This window comes from Hypomesus nipponensis, chromosome 26, assembly GCF_054491055.1.
Source record: "Hypomesus nipponensis isolate SF chromosome 26, ASM5449105v1, whole genome shotgun sequence".
Taxonomy (NCBI): Eukaryota; Metazoa; Chordata; class Actinopteri; order Osmeriformes; family Osmeridae; genus Hypomesus; species Hypomesus nipponensis.
Genome location: NC_140386.1, coordinates 9,697,107 through 9,716,166, shown reverse-complemented (window position 1 = coordinate 9,716,166; position 19,060 = coordinate 9,697,107). Strand labels below are relative to the sequence as shown.

The 19,060-nt window shown below is 50.1% G+C and overlaps 3 protein-coding genes and 2 long non-coding RNA genes across 9 annotated transcripts in view; 2 read left to right on the top strand and 3 right to left on the bottom strand.

Annotated features, from left to right (window-relative positions):
* The window catches only part of ddr2a (discoidin domain receptor tyrosine kinase 2a), a 13,009-nt gene extending 11,169 nt beyond the window's left edge, over nucleotides 1-1,840 (top strand). For all 3 annotated transcript variants that reach the window (XM_084693099.1, XM_084693098.1, XM_084693097.1), the window contains exon 17: nucleotides 23-1,840. In XM_084693099.1, coding sequence (XP_084549225.1) covers nucleotides 23-163 — 141 coding nt within the window. In that variant the 3' untranslated portion in view covers nucleotides 164-1,840. The remainder of the gene's footprint in view (nucleotides 1-22) is intronic.
* LOC146221395 (uncharacterized) overlaps nucleotides 1-6,317 on the bottom strand; it is a 6,961-nt gene extending 644 nt beyond the window's left edge. Inside the window, exons 1-3 of one of the 2 annotated variants that reach the window (XR_014750806.1) lie at nucleotides 6,193-6,317; nucleotides 2,184-2,292; nucleotides 29-244 (exon numbers count right to left, since the gene is read on the bottom strand). This is a non-coding gene — a long non-coding RNA (uncharacterized LOC146221395). Of the gene's footprint in view, nucleotides 1-28; nucleotides 245-2,183; nucleotides 2,515-6,192 lie in introns of those variants that run through there. The other variant, XR_014750805.1, reaches the window with a different exon arrangement.
* On the bottom strand, nucleotides 2,931-5,067 carry LOC146221396 (uncharacterized). Its single transcript, XR_014750808.1, has 2 exons — nucleotides 4,181-5,067; nucleotides 2,931-4,074 (listed from the first exon to the last, which is right to left on the bottom strand). It is a non-coding gene; the product is annotated as an uncharacterized LOC146221396 (long non-coding RNA).
* LOC146221394 (SERPINE1 mRNA-binding protein 1-like) lies at nucleotides 5,277-11,034 on the top strand. 2 transcript variants are annotated; one of them, XM_084693102.1, is made up of 9 exons: nucleotides 5,277-5,653; nucleotides 6,877-7,069; nucleotides 7,560-7,703; nucleotides 7,893-7,961; nucleotides 8,191-8,268; nucleotides 8,590-8,767; nucleotides 9,361-9,414; nucleotides 9,641-9,856; nucleotides 9,964-11,034. In XM_084693102.1, exons 1-9 carry the CDS (start codon nucleotides 5,395-5,397, stop codon nucleotides 10,021-10,023), a joined length of 1,251 nt encoding a protein of 416 aa, XP_084549228.1. In that variant the 5' UTR covers nucleotides 5,277-5,394; the 3' UTR covers nucleotides 10,024-11,034. The 2 variants fall into 2 exon arrangements, with proteins under 2 accessions (XP_084549228.1, XP_084549227.1); XM_084693101.1 differs by having other exon boundaries at nucleotides 7,890-7,961.
* On the bottom strand, nucleotides 10,659-19,060 carry il12rb2 (interleukin 12 receptor, beta 2a). Its single transcript, XM_084693100.1, has 15 exons — nucleotides 18,988-19,060; nucleotides 17,991-18,260; nucleotides 17,393-17,507; nucleotides 16,997-17,169; nucleotides 16,666-16,835; nucleotides 16,393-16,531; nucleotides 15,066-15,130; nucleotides 14,378-14,579; nucleotides 14,067-14,252; nucleotides 13,574-13,690; nucleotides 13,312-13,464; nucleotides 12,525-12,650; nucleotides 12,208-12,316; nucleotides 11,734-11,821; nucleotides 10,659-11,651 (listed from the first exon to the last, which is right to left on the bottom strand). The coding sequence occupies exons 1-15, from the start codon at nucleotides 19,058-19,060 to the stop codon at nucleotides 11,253-11,255; spliced, it is 2,385 nt and encodes a 794-aa protein (XP_084549226.1). The 3' UTR covers nucleotides 10,659-11,252.

Sequence of the window (19,060 nt, the reverse complement as noted above, 5' to 3'; positions counted from 1 at the left end):
ACCCCTGACCTCTGTGCTACAGATCTACCTTCCCCAGCCGGTCCTCTGTCCAGACTCTGTCTACAAGGTCATGCTGAGCTGCTGGACCAGGAACACTAAGGAGAGGCCGTCCTTCCAGGAGATCCACCAGGCCCTGTTGGCCAGTCAGGCCAGTAGCTCCTAACTCCAGGAGAGATACCAAGCCCCGCTGGCGCCCCCTGGTGTCTGTTGCCAGACTTGAGGACTGGGATTCCCAATATGGTGCCTATGAAATAGATTAGACCAAGTTTTAAAATATCCAGCTTTAAAGCTACAACTCCAAATAGACTGACCAAGCAACACACACACACACATAACACACACACACAGGCATACATGCCTTGAATAATATTAAATAAACTCTTGCCGTGTGTAAAATTGGCTTCCGCAGAGGGAGAAGCCAGAGTTAGATGTAGCATGAACGTTTGGCACTTTTGAAAATGTTTTTTTTTTCTGTTCCAAATAGCATTACAAATGCTAAACCTTTCTCATCTTTATACATGACCTTCATCAATCAATTACTTCAGCAACTCTATTGTATTGCGACTGAATGTAAGCTGTAGTTTTTCCCCGGTTTGAAATGTTTTCTAAATTCTTCATCTCAGTCTCTAGAGCTACATGTTTTCATACTGTCCTGACATGTTTACCCTGCAGTTTCTCACAGCGACATTGGACAGAAATAGACTTTGACGTTTGTATTTCAACTTTTACATCTTAAATACGAATATTTTGTACCAATATTTAAATACATTGTATATACATATTTGTTCAGTTTGTCATCTTATAATATGATCCTGTATTGAAGTGTTTTATATCAGCTACATTATTTGTTCCTGGTCTAGTAACTAAAGCATGTGCTGTTGTCCTCTGTATTCTAGAAGCAGTGATATTCTCACTTTGTTATTCAAACAAACTACCTATGGAATGCATAGTTTAAATTGTTCTTACAAACACTGTCCTAAAATGAGCACAGTTTTTATAAGCTACAGTTGTTTTCTCTTACTCTATACTTGATTAAACCAAAGTGCTCATCGTGGCTGTGTTGAGAGAAGGAGCTGGTTTACAGCTTGATGAAAGTATGTTACCAAGGAAACCGTGAGAAAAGATTGGAGTTTGGATCCAACAGGCTTCTGTCAACTTTCAGGTGAAGGAGAACATTGCTTTGCCCAGAATCGATCGCAAACAACAAATGTTTCTTGTTGTCATGGTTTCTCTTGACCTTTACTCAGCGACCTTTGAACCCGCTGGCAGGTGTTGGGTTAGAACCTGAAAACCGAAACAAGCTTCTAACCTGTGGGTCTCAGTTCTTTCTGTTAAACACTTTCCTGATCATTTTAACTGAGCTGGTCTTTTTACTGTGCTGCCTTGTGTAACAGCCTGAGCCAGTCTGACTCATCAGACAGTTTGTATCTAGAAAGTCATCCTTGGAAACTGGAAAAGGGCAGGCACTATCAAAAAATACTTAGCAAATAATTGGATGAACCATCTGCCTAGCAGCGTCTAACCAGCTGTCTTGCAAGGTTAGTATACCGCCCCCATATCGACTTCTGTATATCGTCTGATCTGGAAAGGCCAACATTGCTCTCTCTCTATTAGACACGGAAGACTGAGCATCTTAGGGTTACATGAACTCTTTATTATTGTGACCTGTTAAGTGGTCTAGATGTATTGTTAGTTAGTATAGAATTTATTACACACTACAAAATACAGTAAACCTTTTTTTAAATTCAAATATTCGTTTTGTAATAAACAAAACTGATTTCAGTTTTGTGATCAAATGAGAAAATAAAATCATCTCGACGTGTCTCGTATGTCCTTGCTTGGTTCTGAAAACACCCGACCCAGTGTCACAGCTTTTCATGAGATAGTCAAGAAAAATAGTTACAGTCGTTGATTGTGCTGTTGTCAGCCATGTTTTCGTGATAATAGCGCAAACTAATAGCGCTACTAACCAATTTATATTGAAGAAGAAGTGCATTGTGGGGACTGTTGTTCAAGTGGGCAGTGATTTGTAATCACACACACACACACACACACTGATGTATTTTAAGATACTTTTATCTGTAGCTAAAAGTTTAGCAGGAATTGAACAACTTTGTGATAACCTTTAACATCTTCATCAGCGGAATATCTTCCCCCCCCAAACCTCACCTGATCCAGCTTACCTTACCGTCGCTTAGCAACCGTCCTCATTAAAAATGGATGTTGTGGCGTTGTCCCGGTGTCTGAGGAGGGTTCCTGGTTCGCGTGCATCCCAGACTTTGTCCTTCTGAGCTTAGGTGTTTGGATGTACAGGGAACATAAGCAGCATGCAGGATGACAACAGACATGCTTTTTATCTTCAATATATTCCTTTTAGATTTTAAAAGGGAAAGTAAGAAAATAATCAAGAAGTAAATGAATGGCAGTAAAAATGTATACATAGGCCTACTGTGTATGTGCTCTAGAACAGTGGTTCTCAACCCTGTCCTCAGGGACCCCCTGTCCTGCATGTTTTAGATGTTTCCCTGCTCCAACACACCTGATTCAAATAAAAGGGTTGTTATCTAGCTCTGTAGAAGCCTGGTAACGAACATGCATTTGAATCAGGTGTGTTGGAGCAGGGAAACATCTAGAACAAGCAGGACAGGGGGTCCAGGGTTGAGAACCGCTGCTCTCGAAGATTCTTAAAGATAAATGAGAATCCAGGTGACCTCCCAAATTCTAATCCCCACACACACCTGGACCCCCAGACACACACCTGGACCATACACTCAAGGCCTTGGTAGGTCCAGACAGGCTAGGTAACAACACAAGTATGCACGGTGTGCTCTACACCCTCCTGTTACACACACATCTATCACTGCTTTCTTTCTTAGGAGTACAACATCTATCATGCACAATAGAAATTTCAAAAAGGACAAAAGTGTGTCTTCTATAACTCATTAATTTATTCTAATGGTTTATCTGAAGATTGATGGTCTGTCCGTATCTTGAATCCGCCTCCGAGCGATCCCTGTCTTTGACGAGAGTAATTGCTTGGGTTTCTAATCCATTGCGTATAACGATTTCTCAGTGGCCTTCAGTATGCTCCGATGACACGCGATCGGTTTTCTGAGTCATTCCTGTTCACGTCCTGTAGGCTTGCACATGGATATTGATGGGATGTCAGAGAGCCTTTATGAGAAGTTATTAAAGCAGGAAGTCAAAGGCAGGGAGGACACTAAAGGAGGAGCAGAGAAGCGCTTCACCTTCAGGACGTGACTACTGTGACCTTTAACCACATGAACAAACGTAGACCGACTGTTTGTGAAGCATAATCTAGCATATTCTACTGTCATGACTTGAGCGTGTTGATGCTCTTGAAGCATGGGTCTCGTGCGATGCGGAATTCTCTCTGCGGGGGCACTGGGTACAATCTAAAGGTCAAACTACCTAGAAAACATTAGCCTACATTTCAATTAACTTAATTTTTTTTCACTGTTCTGTTTGGCATATGAACAGTGCAGTGACATATTGGATGTGTTGCATCTGTTCTGCAGCAACCTGTGCTAATTCACTGTAAAACACTGTGATAAAGCTAAATACTTTACATTGTATTGGTTCATATTGATCAATACAATCCAGCCTTACATAACATGTCTTTATTGAATCCACATGGCTGATTGTTGACTGCTGTCCTCACTAAGAAATCCAGCGTTATCTGACATTAAAAGGCTGTCACTGCCTCCCCAGAAATGGATATAAGTACTTCGAGCGATCCAGTCCCCTATTGAAGGCGATGCCGCTCCATCGTTAAAGCGTATTGTCTCCATAGCGATCTGATCGCAAGCCCAGCAGCGTTGCTGTGGAGCTGCCGCTTCTGCCGCCGTGTCCGTTTCTGCCGCTACGTCCTCTTCGGCAGCGCTGAGTTTGGGGTTGCAGAATGCCCAGACCATGCCGCAGAAGTATACGAAAAACGTTCCCATTACCATGACCATGAGCGCATACGACTCGATCATTGCCTTGGTGACGGCAGATGTCATCTTGCCGTAGGCTACTTTTCAGTGTTCAGAAGATGACACGATGAAGAGATTCCTTGCTCAAAACAGTGAGACAAAAGAGAGGGAGATTGAAACAGGCTAACGTCGCATTTTGAAATAGGACAAACGGGTCTTAAAAATATCAGAATAGACAGACTCACAGCTGTAACCTCAGGTGCCCTGGCGCGTTGCGTGTGCGACGATGTGTGTTTGATACCATCATCGCTGACTGAACCGTCCAGTAATGGATGAGTCGGACACGCTTTTTACAGATCAGTCTGGAAAGGTAAACAGCGCGTTCTAAAAATACACGGCTGCGCAGTTTGTTGTGTTTCAGTTAGATTCTGAATGCAAGTTGAATGATATTCTTTCAGATAAGATTTTGCATGAAATGTTCACTTTCTAAAGCTCCTGAAAAAACGGAACTGACCCGTTTTGCCTGGCTTTAAAAATGGCATGCTCACAGTGGCATATGTGTATAGCCTGCAATAGTCTATAGCCTAATTTGCACTCTGAAGCGAAATGCTCATAGCTCACAGCTAGGATCATAGGCGATATTAACCATGTAAAACATAACTGTTCCATTTGCAGCCTGTACCATACTATGACTTTGGAGAATGATTTGGGGAATTGAGGATTATCAACCTTTGCTTTGCCATCTGTCTAACGGTGTTAACCTTCTCTGACCTTTAAGCCCGCTGAACCCAAGCATAAACTTTCTCTACTGAAAATGTAACTGCATTTTCAGATCCCTTTAGATTGTGAATCTCCCCTCAAATCTCTTCCCCAGTGTTCCTTTCTCTAGCGTATTCTCGTAAAATGTACACTTAGAATGTGACTGTAATAAAGTCATAACATTTCACTGTAATTTGTATTCACCTGAATATTCTAGCGATTAAACACTGACACGCACTTTTTCTCACGCATAACATTAGGTGTGTTCGACTTCATGCAGCGCCGGCGGCGCCGACAGCCGGCTGCAGCCGGCTGCCTTGAATTTGAGAATGCCATTGGCTGCTTCAAGTCAGCCGGGCTGCAGGCGGCTGCAGACGACACCGACCCTTCATGAAGTCGAACGTACCTAATGAGCTTCACAACTTCAACTGGGTACGAAACAAAACAAGGGTCTGACTCCTTTATCGAAAGTCGTTGTGGGTCGCGTAGTTTTTAAGGGCCCGCTTAGTAACGCTTTCCTCACAGACTCTTTGGTTTGAGAACTACACGCCCCATCCAGCGCCATCACCGAGGCACCGGATGTCACTTACGCCGGAAGAGAAGACGGTCCTTTTCCGAGCCATCTTGTGGCATCATCTAGCGAAGTGTTCGCACCAAGCCTCGTAGAATCGGAGGAAAATCCTGCTGAAGGGGCGCCATCATGCCCGGACAAATGCAAGAAGGTTTTGGCTGCGCCATAACCAATCGGTTCGACCAGTTATTTGACGACGAGTCGGATCCTTTCGAGCAGTTGAAAGAGGCCGCTAACAAGAAGAAGGAGGCTCTTGTTCCTGGTGCCGCCAAGACAGCTGCACAAGCTGCCAAGCAACAGAAAAAGGAGACACAAAAAGAAAGAAAAAATCCTCTTGCTGATATTAAGAAGGAAGAGACGCAGGCACCGGCCCCTCTCAAGAAAGATGGTAGGAAAGCCTATTACACATGACCTCTTAAACTGTCAAATTGCATCGAAGCTAGCCCAGTGACTCGCTAGCTATAATTCTAAAGCCTCCATGAGGTCAACATGATTCCTTTTGTGCGTCTATTGGTCTATCAATTAAAATACACTGTGCAGGGCGTTACATGGTAGGCGTGATAGTGGTTTACACGCCTTGGTAAACTGTGAGTGATGTGGGCCAACTTGTTTTGCAGCCAACCAACGCAGGCCTTGTTAAAATGGGGCAAGCCAAGTTGGTTGGCTAGTCTCGCACAGTTAATTAGCTATTGTAACAGCCTGTTGAGTTTGGCTAAACAAAGTAATTTGTTTAGTGTTTTTGTTTTGTCTTCTGGCTTGTACGTCAGTATGGAGATGTCGATTTGCTAGTTGCAAATCTACAGGTTCCACAACGAGGCTAACTTAATGAGCTCATAAACTACGAGTGCGATTTAAATAAACTAGCTAGCTACTGTAGTTAACACAGGATGTAGTTTGTTACTATCGTTCCTGTCGGGAAATACATACCTGGTAGTCTAGTTATGTAGCAAGTTGGAAATGATGTAGTTATCTTAATTAGCTCGTTGGTCAGTGGTAACAAGTGAAACCAAATCTATGATTTCAATTTGAATGGTGACAGCCCTCGTGGTTGGAGATAAGGGCGTAATAACATAAACGTCAACACTCCTTAAGCTCGGCTAGATAACTGGCTGACTTTCGTTCCTCCCTAGGCGCGTGCCTTTTAAAGTAAAACATGGGCGTTACCCATAAGTCAGTACCATATTCTTGAAGTAAACGTAAAACCCGTTTCAGTCAAGTGTATCAGTTCAGGGGCAAAGGCTACATTGGTTGTCAAGAGAAGATGGAACAGGTGCAGTTAGTGTGTCCAGTTGCTGCGTGTTGGAGTCTATTTTGGTCTGATCTAGGCGTGGGAGGGACTTGAGACCAGTGACTGGTCACACTCTCCAATCAGATAGACAGTGGTGACTGTCTCTATCTGATGGGGCTGTACCCACCCCTATCAAAGCAGTCATGTTTAATAGAGACAGCATGTGGCTAGAATAGCTCACTTGTAGAGCTTTTGACTGCCTATCAAGAGAGTCATAGGTTCAAATCCTAACCCACTCCCACATTTTGGATAAGCTGCTAAATGAATACAGGAATTGTGTGACTGTGTTGATGAGCCGTGTGCTGTTCTGTCGTGGTGCGTAGCCGTAGGACCCGGTGTGAGGCGGGCGCCCCGCAGACCAGAGGGCCCGGCAGGAGCCCCACAGCAGGGGGTGCAGGGGGAGGGACGCCCCCCCACAGACAGACGGCCAGACAGACGACCCCCACGCGAGCGGCGCTTTGAGAAGCCCGCCGGTGGCGAGGACAAGCCCGAGGGAGGAGAGTTCTCCGTAGAGAAGTGAGTGTTGGGGGAGGGAGGGAGGGATGGTGGGAGGGAGGGATGGTGGGAGGGAGGGAGGGTGGGTACCAGGTGAGGCAGCACATTTCAGACAGAACAATACCTAGGCTCCAGCCAGCCCTCCCATTGGCTGTACAGAATGACAGGTTGTTTACATCCGTTTAATTAATTCAAAATCCTACATGTGGACATTTAAACTTTTTTTTTTTTTTTTTTTTACCAGGAAAGTCATTCATACTGATATTAATGTATTAGTTTATATGAATCCCCTGTTATAAAAGCAAAACCAAAAGTGAGACATGTAAATTATTGAGATGGTTTAACTGCCCGTCTGTGTTGAAAGGCCTGTTGTAGCTATGAGCTATCATGTTACACATTGTGAATGTATTTTAATCAGACTCCTGATGTTCTATGATGCCATCTACCTCTGGTGTTCTAACCCATGTCCTCTAACATGTCCTCTAACCCTGGTCTTGTCTTCCCCTGGAAGGCCCGTGGGAGAGAGGCCGCTACGAGGCCGGGGCGGGGGCCGTGGAGGCCGTGGTGTGGGGCGAGGCCGGGGCATGGGCCGCAGTGACGGCTTCGACTCCCGGGGGAAGAGAGAATTCGACAGACACAGCGGCAGCGACCGATCGTACGTCATCCTCAGTTGCCCTCCATCTCCAAACCCCCCCTCTTAAAACCCTGTCTCTCTCCAACCCCAGTCTCTGTCTCTTCAAACCCCTTTTTTTCTCAAAACCTCTGGCCTCTTCCATCACGTATGAAACAGTGTGTGTAGGTCCTAGAATCCAGCTCCCAGCTAAAGCACATGTTGTTTCAGCAGCCAGAAAGGTGAAGAGAAGCGTGGAGGAAGTGGATCTCACAACTGGGGCACCGTCAAGGATGAACTGAGGTGAGTTGAGCCTGTGCAGGCGTCTGAGGTCTAGCCTGTCCAGGTGTCTGAGGTCTAGCCTGTGCAGGTGTCTGAGGTCTAGCCTGTGCAGGTGTCTGAGGTCTAGCCTGTGCAGGTGTCTGAGGTCTAGCCTGTGCAGGTGTCTGAGGTCTAGCCTGTGCAGGTGTCTAGAGTAGACAGGGTCTGCAGCTGGCTTTGTCACAGTTGATGAATGTTGCTGTGTCTGCAGCGGAGAGCTGGACCAATCGAACGTCACGGAGGAAACCCCCGAGGGAGAGGAACGTCCTTCAGCAGACACAGAGAACAAGTAAGAGTTCTGCCGAGCACACCCTACTGCTTCCTAGTCCACCCTAGTGCTTCTTAGTGTAGCCGGTGTGTGGTAAATTTCAATCCTCAAGTACGTAACAGGAGTAGTTGGTAGTGGTTGCGCTTGGAAGTCGAGAGGTGGCAGGTTCGACTCCTGGTGGGAGCGAACATTGGCCAGTATGCCTCTGACGGACCTTGCAAGACCACATCTGTTACATTAGCACACCCTATTACTTCCTAGTACACCCTAGTGCTTCCATGCACACCCTAGTACACCCTAGTGAGGGCAAGGCTGACCCCCCCCCCCCTCCTGCTGCTGCAGGGAGAACGAGGTGGAGGAGGTGAAAGAGGAGGCCAAGGAGATGACCCTGGACGAGTGGAAGGCCGTGCAGGACAAGGAGCGCGCTAAGGTGGAGTTCAACATCCGCAAGGCCAACGAAGGCGCCGCCGACAGCCAATGGAAGAAGGGATACGTGCTGCACAAGTCCAAGGGTGATGAGGTGAGACGAGGCTGGTGACCACACCGTTCCTCGTGCCCTGCTGATGAGGAGGCCCAAGGTCTTTTATGTGTGACGTTCTGCGGAAACCAGTCAGATGTCCTGGCCGCTCACTGTTGGCTATACTTTATTGTAATGTACAAAAAGTATATGATTACTTATGAAAAAAACGTTCATTTTAATGGTTTTTGGACATGTTAGCTAGCAAGATTTTCCAGCCATGACAAATCGATTTATGAAACGGGAGTGGAATCTTTGAATGCAGTTTTCTCCCTTATCCCTTTTAGACACAGGTCAACTCGCAACCGCAACTCACAACCTCGCCCAGAAAGTCAAATTTTCACGATGTGAAGGGTTTTCCTCACTGCCACACATACTCTCTAGTTATTTCATTGTAGTTGATGCACTGTGCCTGGGAAATACAGACCGTTCCTGGACTGAAACACTGAACTTTTCACTCCTGATCCTTCTGCTGGACTTCCTACATGCAGGATTTGGCACATCGCTCTGGGGAAGGTCTGCTAGATGAGTACAGATGTGAGGGGGTCTAGCCCAAGGTGTGTTGATGATCTCATGTCTTCTTCTTTCCCCTGAAGGAGAAGAAGCCAGGTGCTGTGATTGAGGCTGAGGTGGAGCCAGACACCACCAAGGTAGGTTACGCACACACACACAAACACACACACCATCCCCTCACTGCCCCACCTGATGTTACATTGACATTACATTGTCATTTAGCAGACACTCTTATCCAGAGCGACTTACAGTAAGTACAGGAACATTCCCCCAGGCAAGTAGGGTGATCAACTGAAGCAACCTTCAGATTACTAGCCCAAAACCGCTCAGCCACCTGACTCTGACTCCCTGGTGTTGTTTCAGGTTGAGGACGAGCACCACTTCCGGAAGCCGGCCAACGACATCACCGCCCAGCTGGAGATCAACTTTGGAGACCTGGGTCGTCCGAGTCGCGGGCGGGGGGGCCCCCGGGGGGGGCGGGGGGGCCGAGGTCGCGGTGAGGGCCGCGAGCGGGAGCCCAGAGACATCCGTGAGGTGGGGGCCGCATCCAGGCCAGCCCGCGGACCCAGACCTGACAAGGTAACAAGCTCAACACCATCCAGCACCTCCACCCATAACCCCAGCACACATCCACCCCATCTCCACCTCACCAGGCTGGGTACCTGACTGTGTTCTCCCCCCTCCAGCCCAGCGGTGTGTCTGTGCCCAACGTGGATGACCCAGAAGCCTTCCCTGCCCTGGCCTGAGCCTGCCACTCTGGGCCCCCAGACCCCTCCAGACCCCCATCCACGAGGCTTGCATGTTTTGGATCCTTCAGCAAAATAGAATTGATGGAGAAGACTGTCATCCTGTGTGACACTCAACTCTGAGGACTGAATTTTACCGATTTTAAAAAGATGAAACAAAAAAACTAAACAAATGAACCTTAAACACAAAAAACAGATGACTGTGCTCTCAGTTATTGAGGTTTTATACTTAAACAAGGTAGCAGGGATGTTTCATACAGTATTTTTTTCAGAGTTTATGCTTTCTTCATGAATACTTTTTTGTATTGCTGCTTGAAAATATGCATTTCCAAATATAAGTATGAGAAAAGTATTCTTTAGCTTGTGGTGCCCCCTGGCTTACTCCGAGATCCGATGCTGTAACTAGGCGCTGTAACTAGGCGCTGCACAGCTCAAGACCTAGGGGTTTCTGAATATGTTACTGCTTTAGTCCAGGTTGATGAATTTAGATATGGGTTATTTTTAAGTGTGGTCTATACCTCTTAATCTAGGCCTGGTTAACTCTTCCCTTGGGGAGGGATCTGGGAGGGCGAAGGTGGGTTTAAAGCTCTAATCCAGTGATTGTACTTATGTTACAGCTTCAGTTCTGTTAGCTGAACGAGGGTTTCCAAGGGCTGGGGAGTTTTAGGGGGCGGGTCCACATGACTGCTGGACTGCGATTACGGACAAATCCTGTCTTTCTAATCCAAACACAGCTCTTTACAAACACAGCTCTTTAACTGTCGCTGTACAGTAATAGTAACCATGGCACCCCCCAGTTCCCTGGACCCCCACCCCACCATCACCTGACTATACTCGTTACTCCACCCATGTACTGAAGCTAACGCCCCCTTCCACAGGGGACACCACAGCATAGTCACTCTGAAACTAATACCTGATCCAATGTGTGGAGCAGTCACAGGTTCTACAGGTGTGTGAATTCCAGTCCTGCTATTCTAGACTCTCTGTCGGTAAATAAAGACGGTCGATTCATTTGTGCATGGTAGTCCTTCTTTGCCGTGGTCTTCATGGGTGCCTCTTGTCCGCGCCGGGAGGTATGTGTGTCTTGAGGTAATGTCAGATGAGGATTCGGGTTTAGCTCAGCGGTTAAAGCATTTAGTCTACAGTACGAAAAGGTTGCAGGTTCGAATCCCCTCTGCGTCCGTCTGTATAGAAGCACTTGCTACATGAATGCTGTGTGAGAGAGCTCGTCACTCCAGGAACTCGCTGCAGTCAATCCTCACGGCATCCAGGGTTAGTTTCCCCCCCAGCGAGATCCCCATGAAGGAGCTGAGCGCGGCGGGGAAGAACTGCTCTTCCTCCTCCTCCTCGTTCCTGAGGCCGGAGACGTACACCACGGCCGTGTCTTGAGACGCCTGCGTCTGGTCTGAGGCGTCCGACTGCTGGGAGAAGCTCTTGAGGTAGGAGGTCTGGTGGTAGGCCGGCCAGGGTGTGGGCTCGGAGGTGGTGCCCTCTGGAGGGGCGGAGGTGATGGTGCAGGGATCAGCGCTCCCTCCTCCCCAGTCCTCCGGCAGCTCCTGAACCTCCACGCTGGCCGGCTCCTGGCTCAGGTGCGAGTCTCTCAGGGGCACCTGCACAAACAGCTCCCACTACAGGCAGGGAGGGAGAGAGCCTACGGGTTAGGGGTGCGTGTGTGTTGGGGAGTGTGTTATGGTTACTGTGTGTGTGTACCTTCTTTTTGGCACACTCCTTTGCCCATTTGCTGTTAGCGGGATCTGGGACGATATCTAACATGAGGCAGTTGAAGAGTAGATAGACCCTGGGGAGGGAGAGGGGGGCAGAACATCAGGCCACAACACCATGCTGAGCTGTCTGCACCGCTACGAGAGCTGTCTGTCTGCACCGCTACGAGAGCTGTCTGTCTGCACCGCTACGAGAGCTGTCTGTCTGCACCGCTACGAGAGCTGTCTGTCTGCACCGCTACGAGAGCTGTCTGTCTGCACCGCTACGAGAGCTGTCTGTCTGCACCGCTACGAGAGCTGTCTGTCTGCACCGCTACGAGGGCTGTCTGTCTGCACCGCTACGAGGGCTGTCTGTCTGCACCACTACGAGAGCTGTCTGTCTGCACCACTACGAGGGCTGTCTGTCTGCACCACTACGAGGGCTGTCTGTCTGCACCACTACGAGGGCTGTCTGTCTGCTCACCTCTGCTGAACAGCCGAGCAGTGCCACAGACACATAATCACCATGACGACCGCGGTGATGAGACAGACCAGCAGCACGATGGTCTCTGGGGATGGATTCTGGTCCTCGTCTGGAAGACACACACACACACCCTGGAGGTCACGCCACCGAGTCCCCACAGTGATTCCACAGTGAGGGGGGGGAGGAGTCTGGATAGGGGAGGGGGGAGGAGTCTGGATAGGGGAGGGGGGAGGAGTCTGGATAGGGGAGGGGGGGAAGTTGGGGTGGAGGGGGGAAGAGTCTGGATTGAGGGGGGAGGAGTCTGGGTGCAGACTCACGCTGCCTGTTGTTGATGATTGGCTTGCTCCGAGGCCCCTCCCCCGCGGCCGTGCTGGCGGTCAGCCAGAGTGCGTGTCCAGGGGGCAGAACCAGGCTGTGCTGCCGCTTCCACGCCGGGATAACACCTGCAAAACACGCTCAGGTCAGGTACTCTACAGCCTACAGCAGAGCAGGGGACAGCACAGTACAGTAGGGTGCAGTACAGTAGGGTGCAGTAGAGTAGGGTGCAGCACAGTAGGGTGCAGTACAGTAGGGTAGGGTGCAGTAGGGTAGGGTGCAGCACAGTAGGGTAGGGTACAGTAGAGTATGGTGCAGTGAAGTAGGGTGCAGTACAGTAGAGTAGGGTGCAGTACAGTAGGGTACAGTAGGGTGCAGTACAGTAGGGTGCAGTATAGTAGGGTACAGTAGAGTAGGGTGCAGTACAGTAGGGTGCAGTGCAGTACAGTAGAGTAGGGTGCAGTTACAGTAGGGTGCAGTATAGTAGGGTACAGTAGAGTAGGGTGCAGTACAGTAGGGTGCAGTGCAGTACAGTAGAGTAGGGTGCAGTACAGTAGGGTGCAGTGCAGTACAGTAGAGTAGGGTGCAGTACAGTAGGGTGCAGTGCAGTACAGTACAGTAGGGTGCAGTACAGTAGGGTGCAGTGCAGTACAGTAGAGTAGGGTGCAGTACAGTAGGGTGCAGTGCAGTACAGTAGAGTAGGGTGCAGTACAGTAGGGTGCAGTGCAGTACAGTAGAGTAGGGTGCAGTACAGTAGGGTGCAGTAGAGTAGGGTTAGTTAGTCCATACTGCAGACAATCTTGTGTTTCTCTCTGGATGGAGACATGCAGGCGTTGTAGTGGAGGATACACCCCTGACTTTGCCCATCAGGCATCCCCAAGAAGCTCAGGGTCACCTTGCCGCCCTCCACGAGCTCTCTGAAACTGGGGCCTGCTGTTGGCTCTGAGGAACACAAGCACAGGCTGTGAGCACTGCGATGAGGAACCAGGGTTCACGTTACGGAACCGTACAAGACAGGCAGTGGCCACTGTTGGCTCCGCCCCTCTCTTACTGTTCTCCCAGGTGTGGACAGCTTCAAATCCCGCTCTGCCCAGTGACCCCGCCCTGCCCGGCGACCCCACGTACTCCACCAGCACCGCTCCCGAGAAGCACTCGAACGGCCAGAGGTCTACGGAAGGAGGGAACACACATCACTCACTGCTATGAGAGCAAAGATTTTTTTTTTTTATTAGCGATATTCGCAGTGTTTCCGCCAGTTTTCTCCGCCAGTTTTCTCCCTTTCATTCAAATGGCAGTCTCCCTTCTCTAGAGAACTTTTTGGAGGAGAACCCCCCCCCCCTCACCCTACCACCTTGACTAACACATTTTCTGCGGGGAAGCCCTGCACCTTATTCAAGCTCTGTGGAAGCCGGGTAACGACCATTCATTTGAATCAGGTGTGCTGGAGCAGGGAAACATCTAAAACATGCAGGACAGCGGCTCTCTAGGACCAGGGCTGGAGGACCCTGGCATAGATCCTAAATAAAAAGGTTTGTTGGACAGACCTGTGATTGTGGTGTGGTTGTGTTCAGGCTCCAGTCTGACCCAGCTGAGATCCGTGGTCCTCCTGCCTGCAGGGTACCACTCCACCAGGTAACCCTGCACCTCCCCTGCACCGCCAGGCCTCCGCCAGGAGAGGGCGATGCTAGAGCCGTTCACCACCCACCACGACACATCCTGAGGGGGCGGGGCTGGGAGAGGAGAGACGCTCAACATCCATACTGCTTCCTGGGTAGCATGCTAGAGATGGGAGGGCGTGTGTGTGTGTGTGTGTGTGGGGGGGGGGGGTTCTGGGAGGATGGAGGTGTGGTCTCACCTGCAGCAGCTCTGATGGAGAGGGAAGCAGGTGGGGAACGCCCCCTGGAGTTCCCAGCAACGACCGTGACCTCACAGGCAGACAGGAAGCAGTTCCGCTGGACTGACAAATGATTGGTGGAGGCGTTGGTAGAAAACGTCTGGTTGTGAACTACGACCTCGTAGAACAGGACCCTCCCCCTGGCTTCCCGGTCACTCAGCTTCTGCAACCAGAGCGGCAGACCGAGCGTTACCACGGCAACGTGGCACAGAGAGGGAGGGGTGTGGCTTCAGTAACCACGGGAACGTGGTGTAGAAGGGGCGGGGTTGTGAGGCATGAGGCAGTTCTTCTAAGCGCTCTGCTTTCTTGGAAACTGCAACTAGTCTGGGTTTCATTTTGAAGCACGCTGACAGAGGTTTGTCAGCAGAGGGGACCAGGGACCAGGGACCAGCGCGCACACACACACACACACACACACACAGGTTGAGGTTCACCTTAGATGCGATCACGGTCTGACCTTTCAGCGAGTGCACTGCAGCCTGCAGCAGAAGCCAGTTCAGATGCGCACACACGTACACACGGTCTACAGGGATTCTGTTAGGGGTTACATGCTAACTGCATCAATCTCACATCATACTGTACATGTACTCTCTCCCTGTGTGTGTGTGTGTGTGTGTGTGTGTGTGTGTGTGTGTGTGTGGACACTCACCTTCCAGTGGATATGGAAGGACTGGTCATCCAGTGTGTACCACGCATCCACAGCTTTGACAGGAACTGTAAAGCAGAGGACAGGGATGAAGGGATGAAGGTAGTTTCAGCACCATCCTTCAGACCACCTTCAAACAGGTCTCCAACGTCAGTAGCAGCAGAAACAGGCAGCTTTCAGTGACTTAAATCTTTGCTGGTTTATATTCATGGGAAGGTTTCAGCTCAGTGGTGAGAGCATTCAACAGCAGCTGAAAGCGTCTGCTCACTGAACCCAGTTCATTATCAAGACATCGACAAGGACAGGCAATCCCCCCCGGGCCTTCCACATGAGAAGACACACACGACACAGCAGTTCACACAGGAAGTTGGGTGGTGAGTGTTTCCTCCCCAGTACACAGGCTGGGGTGTGACTAGGCACTGGGGAGGGGGGGGGGGGGTGGGGAGGCACGGTCACACACACCCACACCACTCACACAATGCATACACTCACACACAACCCATACCCTTCTCCACAACATGCTAGGTCTGATACGGTTAGAGCTAGGCCTAGGTTTGGGCTTGGACTGGATTGGGTTAGGGCTAGGGCTAGGGCTAGGGCTAGGGCTAGGACGAGGACTGGATTAGGAAAATAGGATTACTTTTCTTAGTATTGTTAGATGACCTTTCCAAACGATGATTCGTCATAAAAGACAGCACCTGACTGCTTTGATGTCTGTAAATCCGTAGCTGGTCTGCCTGCGAGAACATGATGTTCTGCTGCCATGTGCGTTCACAGACCCACCGATGTTTCGGCCTGTTCAGACTGCTCGACACATCTGAGACCTTATCTTCCACCATCTCTACTGAACGAAGCTCTGTGCTCTGTGAGGCTAATTTGAAGCCTTCTGTGACATTGCTTGAAAAATGAACAAGACAAAACAATGTGATTTGATCTAGTTTTCTGTCTCTCCTGCTGGCTGCTGAGATAAACCGAACCCAACACACCTCACCACTGTAAGCCGTTGCTATTGTGTTCACCCAAAGAGACGGGTAAGGGGGGGATTTGGAAGCTCCGACCGACTGGGTTAGTGGAGGGTTTATCTGACCGATCATGCTAATCTGGGCAGAGCTGTGGGGTTAATGAGCCACAGCAGCAGATAACAGCACCTCTGAGGTCACATATCTCTAATATAGATCACTCGTCACTCACACAGAAACACAGTCTTGCTCCTGAACCCTGAACAGCATGTGTGCGGTGAGGAGTGTGTGTGTGTGTATGTGTGTGTGTGCTACGTGCAGTAGTGTGTGTGTGTGTGTGTGTGTGTGTGTATGTGTGTATATTTACTCACCGTCCTCGTCTGTGATGTTGGAGATTGGATCGCTCCAGTTACTCCAGAAGCCAGTCCTGAACCTGGTTCTGACCCGGAAGTCATAACGTTGGTAGGGCTGCAGGTCATTCAATGTGTAGGCCTGCAGAGAGGGGCGGAGCTGCAGAGAGGGGTGGGGCTGCAGAGAGGGGCGGGGCTGCAGAGAGGGGTGGGGATAGGGGTCAGTCACACCTGCCACCAAAATAAAAAGGTTGCAGGGCTGAAACCTGTTGTACCTGTGGTCTAGAACCCTACCTGTGGTCTCGTACAACCCTGGGAAACCCTTCCAGAGAAGTGTAAAGGGAGCCAGTGCCGGCCTGCTGTTCGGTACTGAGCCTGCATCTCTGCACACGAGCTGTCCAGCCGCAACACACACCTTCTGGAGAAGCAGTCTGCAGAGTCGAGGACAGGGGGGACGGGCCTCACTACAGCACCACACAGGAGGGGGGAGAGGGGGGGTTAGAACGCAAACACGCTTTCACTTTCAGGCTCAAATAGTGTTGTTTCTATCTGGCAAAATCCACCCAGCAGATCACAGCAGGCCTCGTGTCCACCGGGGCTGAGCGAGCCGCGGGGGGTTTCGTACCGATGTCCCTCAGGGTGAAGTTGAGGGTTGTGGACAGGTTGGACCCCAGCTTGTTGGAGGCGTTGACCCACACTGAGAACACAGAGCTGTCCTGGCTGGGCTCAGGGCGCCAGGCAGAACCAGACCCATTGCCTCGGTATGTCTCCACGGGGACACCAGATCCACGCCTCACCCTGGGTAACCACAGACACACTTCCTGTCAGTGTTGCTTGCATTCTATAGGTCAAACGGTTCGACTTGACATCTTGTGTTCGCAAAGCTGCATAGGCACCCATTGTGCCTTATTATTATTATTATGATTCAATAGTTTTTACGGCTGAACAGCCGCGTTGCGAATGAGCTGGAGTGGTTCGTCTCACATCCTCCATCTGCAGCTTGTTCCTGTTCTCCACTCACCACAGCGTCCAGCTGGTGTGGAGGTACGTTTCTCTTCCACTCCTCCAGGAACACTGCACCTCTCCTCCAGGCCCGTTCTGGAAGCAGCTCAGAGCCTCAGGAACGGCTGGTGGGTCTGGAACAGGAAGCACAGGTACCGTTATAGAGATCTGACGCATCCCTACATGCACTGCCCGTCCGTGGCTGGGGAGAGTGAGACTGATGAGTGGAGCTAGGCTGAGGCAGGAGGCAGGCAGAGGCAAAAGGCAGGCAGGAGGCAGGCCGAGGCAGGCAGAAGCAGGAGGCAGGCCGAGGCAGGCAGGAGGCAGGCAGAGGCAGGCAAGAGGCAGGCAAGAGGCAGGCAGAGGCAGGAGGCAGGCAAGAGGCAGGCAAGAGGCAGGCAGAGGCAGGAGGCAGGCAAGAGGCAGGCAGGAGGCAGGCAGAGGCAGGAGGCAGGCAAGAGGCAAGCAGGATGCAGGCAGGAGGCAGACAGGAGGCAGGCAGAGGCAGGAGGGAGGCAGGAGGCAGGCAGAGGCAGGAGGCAGGCAGAGGCAGGCAGGGGCAGGAGGCAGGCAGGAGGCAGGCAGGAGGCAGGCAGGAGGCAGGCGGGCAGACTTACAGCCGGTTAACACGTCCAGACCGCAGGGTTCCGGCTGGTTCCCACAGCGGCAGCTGTAGGTGCTGTTCCTCTGGATCCCTGTCACGTTCAGGACCAGGGTGGTGGCGTTGTGGTTTGCTTGGGCCTGGGCCTGGGCCTGGGCCTGGCCCTGGGCCTGGGCCTGCATGTTCATGTCCCTGCAGCGTGGAGTAAAGGTGCAGAACACCTGGAAGCTGGACCCCCGAGGCAGCGTGGTGGGGGCGCTGGAGAACGCCACGCACGGCTTCCCGCCTGCACACAGCAACCAGCAGGTCAACACCCCCAGCAACGCTAGCCTGAGCTTTCAAACATTTAGGCGTTTTGCAGACGCTCTTATCCAGAGCGTCAAACGGCTCCGAAAGTTCCGGAGGCTGACTGTATCATCCGACCGCGACCCCAGACAGCTATCTATACACTCATTGGCAGTTCCTGCACTATGATATGGAAAAATCAATCAGATGCATTTATTTGATTAGCTTATTAATTCCTAAACAGGGTCTGACTCGGTGACCAATTGACTCATTCAGTCAGTGAGTGCTCACAGGAAGTGAGTGCTTTACAGGAAGTGGAAAGTAAGACACAGTTGATACCATTTGTAGCATTGAAGGCATTTAGCACCTCTCAGATGCATGTCAGAGATAAAACTGTCTGGCATTACAGTACTTCAGTAGAGATTTCCAGAATGGGATCAATATATCCCATTTCATATGGTGAATGTCCCTTAAATATCTGTGCAACAATAGAAGGAGTGTTATAATGATCATCACAGGACATAATACAACTTTACCCTCCATCCACGAAATGTAGTTTCAGTATTATTGAACATTCTGAACTCATACTTTCTACAGTCATTCTATACATCCACTACATACATTTTACATTCATTCTTTACATTCACGATGCAGAATGTATATAGTAAAGAGAATGTGCTGTAAGCCTGTGTCTGTGATGGTTTTAATGGGAATCATGGATAACTTACCTAAACAGACTCCAAAATGAACCCCCAACATGAGGAGAACGGGTAATAACCGTGCCCGGGTTAGGCGACACAT

Bases quoted from the DNA above. Each gene is read 5' to 3' on its own strand.
- LOC146221394 (XM_084693101.1), top strand. From the start codon at position 5,395: ATGCCCGGACAAATGCAAGAAGGTTTTGGCTGCGCCATAACCAATCGG. The intron at 7,070-7,559 runs GTGAGTGTTGGG...TTCCCCTGGAAG, and splicing joins GGAGAGTTCTCCGTAGAGAA to GCCCGTGGGAGAGAGGCCGC. The intron at 7,962-8,190 runs GTGAGTTGAGCC...CTGTGTCTGCAG, and splicing joins ACCGTCAAGGATGAACTGAG to CGGAGAGCTGGACCAATCGA.
- il12rb2 (XM_084693100.1), bottom strand. From the start codon at position 19,060: ATGTGTCGCCTAACCCGGGCACGGTTATTACCCGTTCTCCTCATGTTG. The intron at 16,836-16,996 runs GTACGAAACCCC...GTGGTGCTGTAG, and splicing joins CTTCACCCTGAGGGACATCG to TGAGGCCCGTCCCCCCTGTC. The intron at 12,651-13,311 runs GTATGGACTAAC...CGTGTTTTGCAG, and splicing joins GAAACACAAGATTGTCTGCA to GTGTTATCCCGGCGTGGAAG.